Below are 6000 nucleotides of genomic sequence, written 5' to 3' on the forward strand. Positions count from 1 at the left end.
CTAGCACCGATCAGTGGGCCATCCCTCCTCCATAGCGAATAGAAACTTCCCTAACTTGGCAGTTGGCAAAAGGGCTGTATATAGTTTTGGGGTTTTTTTTTGTTTTGTTTTTTTCAAATAAAAACCTGCCTTTTGCTTTCTTTCCCAGATTCTGTTGACGGAAGAATTTGTAGAGAAAATGTTGGAGGACTTGGAAGATCTGACTTCTCCGGAGGAAGTAAGCCTGTTTGGTTTCTCACTCAGAGAGGGGTCCTGGGCTTGAGAACATGGACCTGTGTGCGTGTGTGCGCACCTGTGTATGCGCACCTGTGTGTGCGCGCATGTGCACATGCTCACACTTCAATGGGCTGTTTTCTGAAGTACAGGGATAATGTAGAGAGGACTCTGAGAATGTTCAATGACTTTATTTTTCTTCCGTTTCCATGAACCACCTCTGCCCCACCCCCACCCTTGTGAGGACACCCAGCAAACTGTCTGAATTGCCAGCTCTTGAGAACCTCATTGAAGAAGCAGCCAGGGCCTTCAGGCTAGAGTTCTCCCCAGCCCCTGCTGTTCCCTGGCAGGTTCTGAACAGAAAGCCCATGTCTGCTGCCAGAGAACATTCCACTGGGGAGTTCTAGTGGGCAGAAGGGGACTCCTGCTCTTGCCTTGGGGCCACCCAAGAGCCACACTCCCTTCCTTCTCCAGCTATAGCTTGCCTCTCTCAGCCTCTTCTTGGCTAGCTCAAAGCCTGAGGAACTGGCAGGCCAGGTGGGTTATGCCTCCCCTTGGCTTCTTCTCTGGGGTACAGGAATGGAGTCCATAATCCCTTCTGTTTTTCTTCCTTGTTCCTGGCCTCCTCATTTGCAGGGACTTACCTCATCCTGGAAAGTCCCTTCTCCTCCTGCTGCCTCCTACTAAGCAGCACCCAGGCAGCAGACAGGCAAGCCTTGCTGGCCCTAGTGCTCCATGGGGTAGTGAAACATTAGCAAGCTTCCCAGGCCCCTGGAGGACCTTCTTGCCCTCCCCAGCTGCCTGTGGCAAAGCCTGACCCTTCCCTCCCTTTGTCCTAATGTGCTAGCTCCCTTACTTTCTAGAGGCCAGGCAGGAGCACCCAGGGGTCGGCTCTCCCAGAAACTCAGGATAAATAGAAACTCCTCAGAGTTGGTCACCCCAATAGAGCCATGTCTTCCCTGTCCCCACTCCAGGGATCCAGCTTGATCGATTAATTCATTTATGTATTCCAAGGTTATCTAGCACCCAATCCATGCCGGCCAGTCACCCCTACAAGTTGCTGCCTCAGAGGCCTCGCTCCCCCATTCAGTCAGGCCAAAGCTAGCTGCCCAGGGCTTCCGGAGGTCTTGTCACACTGCAATGGCATTATGCCAAGCTGCTACTCTGAGCTTGGGTGCTGAGTGGGTGGTTGGGGACAGTCCAGGCAAGAGAGACAGGAGCCAAGGGGAGCTTCAGAAAGTAGGTCACTAAAAATGACTTCCCTTTCTGCTCTCCTATCCAGAGGCTATCCCCACACCCTGCCCAGTCTCCACTCTGTCCTGGGTCTTCAGTCCCCCATGAGAGGGAGCCAGAGGGAGCCGGCCAGGAAGTGTTAGTTTGTCCACCCCCAGCCCCGCTCCAGGCAGGCTGGGTCATGATTCTGCCCTCCTCTTGCTGGCCCTGACTTGCAGCCCAGCCCAGCCCCAAGATAGTGGGGGCTCCAAGAGCTCCTGTGCTAACCCCAAGTCAGAAAGAATTTATTGAGCACCAGCTGTGTGCTAAGCTACATGAAGGTTCTAGAACCCAGAGGAATAAGAAGTCAGCTCCTCCCTTTTCACAAACAGAAGGCCCGGGTAAGTGAGAGAAACGAAACAGTCAGGCTGCCATTGATTTCGGGTGTGGAAGACCTTGGCTCTCATCCGGGATCACTCTGAGCAACGAACTATGGGAAGCAGGGTGAAGGGGCAGTAGGTAGTGAAGGATTTCTCTTTCTGAGAAAGTACTTCCTAGGACAGGCTATATCCCAGCAGGGTCACATGGGGGGGCTGAGCTACAGCCTCCTTCTTTGTTGACCCTTTGACCCAGCTCTGGAGGACAGGTTCTAGATTCCTTCCCACAACAGCCTCAGAAAGAGAGCCCACGACTGTGACAGACCTCTACTCCCTGCTGGGTCCCCTAACCTCCAGCCCTAGGGCCTCAGGGAGCAGATTCCTCACATGCTTGTGGCTGGAGGCAGAACCTAGGAAAAGAGCCGAGGGAGGTCTACACAGTCAAAGAACTAGGAAGACACGCCCTCTCCAGTCTGTAGCGCCCTGGCTGTGTGGGAGGATAGGAGCACCTGGACCATCCTCAAGCACTCGTTCCTGTATATACACACACACACACACACACACACACACACACACACACAACACACGCATGCACACATGCACGCACACCCTGGGCTAGCATTTGAGAGATCTTCAATAGCCTGTCTTGTCCCCAGCATCCTAGGGACAGGTCTGGGCCAGTTTCTGCCTCTCTCTAGGTACTGTCTTAGAAGGGAATGGAGTTTGCTAACCAGAACACTTGGGCTCTGTGCTTGCCCCCTCTGCAGTTTAAACTTCCAAAAGAGTACAGCTGGCCTGAAAAGAAGCTCAAAGTCTCCATCCTCCCCGACGTGGTGTTCGACAGCCCGCTGCACTAGCCTGGGCTAGGCCCCACGGGGGCCAACCCAGTGACTTCAGTGTGACAGCAGTGTAAAGGAGACTCGCGTGAATAAAAGGACAAGGGTGAGGATGACTGCCAAGTGCTGCACCTACCACAGGCCCCACCTCACCTCCAGCTCAGGGGCCTCACTCCCAGCTGCCAAGCCCATGTGACCAGACCCCTGTCCTGCATGCCAGTGAGTGAGGCTGCAGCTGTAGAGGTCCCCACCCACCTGCTGCTGCCACAGGTTTGACTGATGTGCTACGGGGAAGGACATCCTTGTCACATAGCCAGGTGTGCAGAGCACACTTGTGAACCCCAGCGAGCCTTTGCGGTCAGGCTGCTCCAGCCTGTGGAATGATTGCTCCTTCACGATTGTTTTTGCCTTCCTTAGTCTGTTGTGGAAACCGGATGGTATTTTTATTGCTCAGCAGAGATGGCCCAGAAGCCATGTACGTAGAGGTTTTTAAACAGGACTTCATTCCTAGATGAACTTCATCATTCTCTTAGACAGGGGTCTGGGGGCTCTGCCTCCCCCACACCATCTGCCCAAGAAGGTGCCTGGTGCTGCCTGTCAGCTCTGAGCCCTGGAGGAACCTGGGATAGGGAACAGCTGACACAGTCTCTGCGCAGCCCTGCCTGGGGCCAGATATGCCATGGCCTAGAAGGGGTGCCACTGCCTTCCAAATGAACTAGGCTTCTACAAGGCTGTGGGGTCTTTAGGGACTCAAGGACATGGAATGATGGTCCTAGCTATGTCTTCCAGTCCTTTTGTACCCAGCCAGGCCCGCCAAGGAGAAGGTAGAGCCCATTGCCTTCTCGTCCTGCTCCTCAGGACCTCCAGCTCTTTGAGTCCCCTGTCCCCTGCATTCCCAGCCCCCTGGGCTGTGGGACTCAAGCTTATTAAAAACTGAAGAATCAGCCTCTCAAGGTCCCTTTGCTGTCATTTTGCTGGCTGCTCTCTGTGACCCCATCCTTCCCACATCCCTTCCTTACTCACCTCTCATCTCATTGTTGCCTTTTCCTATAGCCTGGCCCCTTGTGTGGGGATCATTCTCTCACCCCAGAACTGTAGATCTCTACGCCTCCCAGGAGCCAGCCTGTCTTTGGCCACGTTGAAACAGGGTTTCTCTGTCTGTGCTGGAACTCACTCTGTAGACCAGGCTGGCCACCCAGCTTCTTCATTCTTTAAGTTCTGATCTCTCCAAAGGAAAGACATTTTTTTTCTGTCAGGGACCTTGCAAGAGTTCTACCACTCTGCTTCCACCACCTCTAATGAGTACTGCCAGGGTACCCCAGGAGGCCCAGAGGTCAGCAGCCAAAGAGTTGCTCCCAGGGGCTGGAGGGAGCAGGAATTACCCTTTCAAGGAAGGCCCCTTCTACATAGCCCAAATCTAAGCAGTTAGCTCCAAGGCCAGCACTTGGGGGCAGACCCATCTGGAGCCACTGGCTGCAGGCCCCCACCAGCTAGGATTCAAGCCTCTCTAGAGCAGACACCATGCTGCCCTGGGACTTTTCCTTTTCTAATTTTTTTGGTTTTTCGAGACAGGGTTTCTCTGTAGCTTTTAGAGCCTGTCCTGGAACTGAACTAGCTCTTGTAGACCAGGCTGGCCCCGAACTCACAGAGATCCTCCTGCCTCTGCCTCCCGAGTGCTGGGATTAAAGGTGTGTTCCACCACTGCCCAGTGGGACTTTTCCACAAGGACACTTCCAACCTTACCTTTTTAAAGCTCTTGTCTTCTGAAAGTTTATAGGCCAAGAGATGCTCTCAGTTTGCCTCTATCTCTTGCTGTCTTACCCAGTGTGATAAAGGTTCCCTTCCCCCATTCTCCCGGAGACCTACCTAAGGACCCACTGCTGCATTCTGCCCTCCCTTAGCCTGGCTTGGGGGCGAGAATGCAAGCTATGTGAGACTCCTGGTCAACTGCTTGCCCTAGGCCTGCAAGGTCTTTGCCACCACCTGCTTGGTGGCCCCATTCTTAAGGAACAGGGAATGGCAGATAAGCTCCAAATGAGATGTCTCCAGGGCCTGAGGTCTCTCCTGCCCCCATCCTGTCAGGAACCTCAGGAATGTCTACAATCCTGCTGGGGCCAGGTCTCCCTCGCTAAGCTCCCTTAGCTTAGCGCAGCAGGCTCTCAGCCTGGGGTGACCAGGCCTCCTTTCCCTTGGGCTCCAGTTTCTTCCAGAGGGATCTCAGGGAACAGGTTCGCCATTAGGCTGCTGCTTGGGAAGGAGAGACCCTAACACGGATGGAGCAAGGCTCACCATGATGGGGGCCCTTTCCTTCCCTCTCTATAGCCTAATGGGGCTGTTAACCCATCCTGAGGAGGGGTTCGGGAATGTGTCCCATCATGTCCTCCCTCTTCTGCAGACTTCCTCCAGGCTGTCCCCATCCTTTGACCTTCTAGGTCCTCAGGACCAGAGCTTCTGAAAGGAAGGACCTTTGCCCTCCTGTTAATTAACTAACACTTCCCCAGGCCCGTGGAGGCCACCGAGGGTGGCAATGCCGGCTGCCATGCTGGGGAACAATGTTTTCCTCTTCCAGGTGTGACAGCTGCAACAGGGCTTGTGGAGGCCTTGGGGAGCCTATAAGGACCAGGACATCTGCAGTCCAGACCCTGGGTCCTGGGACTGAGTTTTGAAATTGAGTCAAGAGCAGGGAGAGAGCCTGAAGTTTGTGCCCCTATGGGGCGGACCAGCCCATTACTCCCTGAACTGTATTTTTTTAACTTGGTCTTCCCTCTCTGGCTTCCATGATCTCGGTGCCAGGTGAGGTGTCTGGGTCCCTGTTACAAGTCAGGAGCCCTGTAAGGAGACCCCTTCTTTTGTACAAAGATCCTAAATGTTGCAATGAGCAGACTTTTGTACATTTTTATATTAGTTTTTAATGTCAGAGGCGACTCGGCTCCTGGGGCTACAGCTGGCTCAGGACTTTTGTAAGAATTTTTGAGTGACTCACTTAGATTTTGTTCCCACTTATCCCTCTTCCTCTGTGTAATCTAAGTGCATTAAACATATCTGCAGAAGCGTCTGGTTTGTGTGCTTCTTTCTGGCATGCTAGGGTGTGTGTGTGTGTGTGTGTGTGTGTGTGTGTGTGAGAGAGAGAGAGAGAGAGAGAGAGAGAGAGAGAGAGAGGAGAGAGAGGTGTGTGACACCAGGGTTTGAACTCATGGCCTTGCTGCGTGCCAGGCAAATGCTCTACTCTGAGTTGTGTCCCTAGGCCTTATGTGCTTCTTTCTTGATGCCTGAAGTAAAGGAGCCAGAAGACTGGCACCCTGGCACCACTGAGAAGTGGAATGAGCCAGAAGCGCAGGTGCGTTCAGCAGGCGCTCTACCAC

The 6000-nt window shown here is 53.6% G+C and overlaps 1 protein-coding gene across 2 annotated transcripts in view; it reads left to right on the plus strand.

The window, feature by feature from the left end:
• Sufu (SUFU negative regulator of hedgehog signaling) overlaps positions 1-5482 on the plus strand; it is a 104178-nt gene extending 98696 nt beyond the window's left edge. For both annotated transcript variants that reach the window (XM_075974281.1, XM_075974282.1), the window contains exons 11-12: positions 149-217; positions 2570-5482. In XM_075974281.1, coding sequence (XP_075830396.1) covers positions 149-217; positions 2570-2659 — 159 coding nt within the window. In that variant the 3' untranslated portion in view covers positions 2660-5482. The remainder of the gene's footprint in view (positions 1-148; positions 218-2569) is intronic.
• The last annotated feature ends 518 nt before the right edge of the window (positions 5483-6000 follow it).

The sequence above is a fragment of the Microtus pennsylvanicus genome, chromosome 5 (genome assembly GCF_037038515.1).
Source record: "Microtus pennsylvanicus isolate mMicPen1 chromosome 5, mMicPen1.hap1, whole genome shotgun sequence".
Classification (NCBI taxonomy): Eukaryota; Metazoa; Chordata; class Mammalia; order Rodentia; family Cricetidae; genus Microtus; species Microtus pennsylvanicus.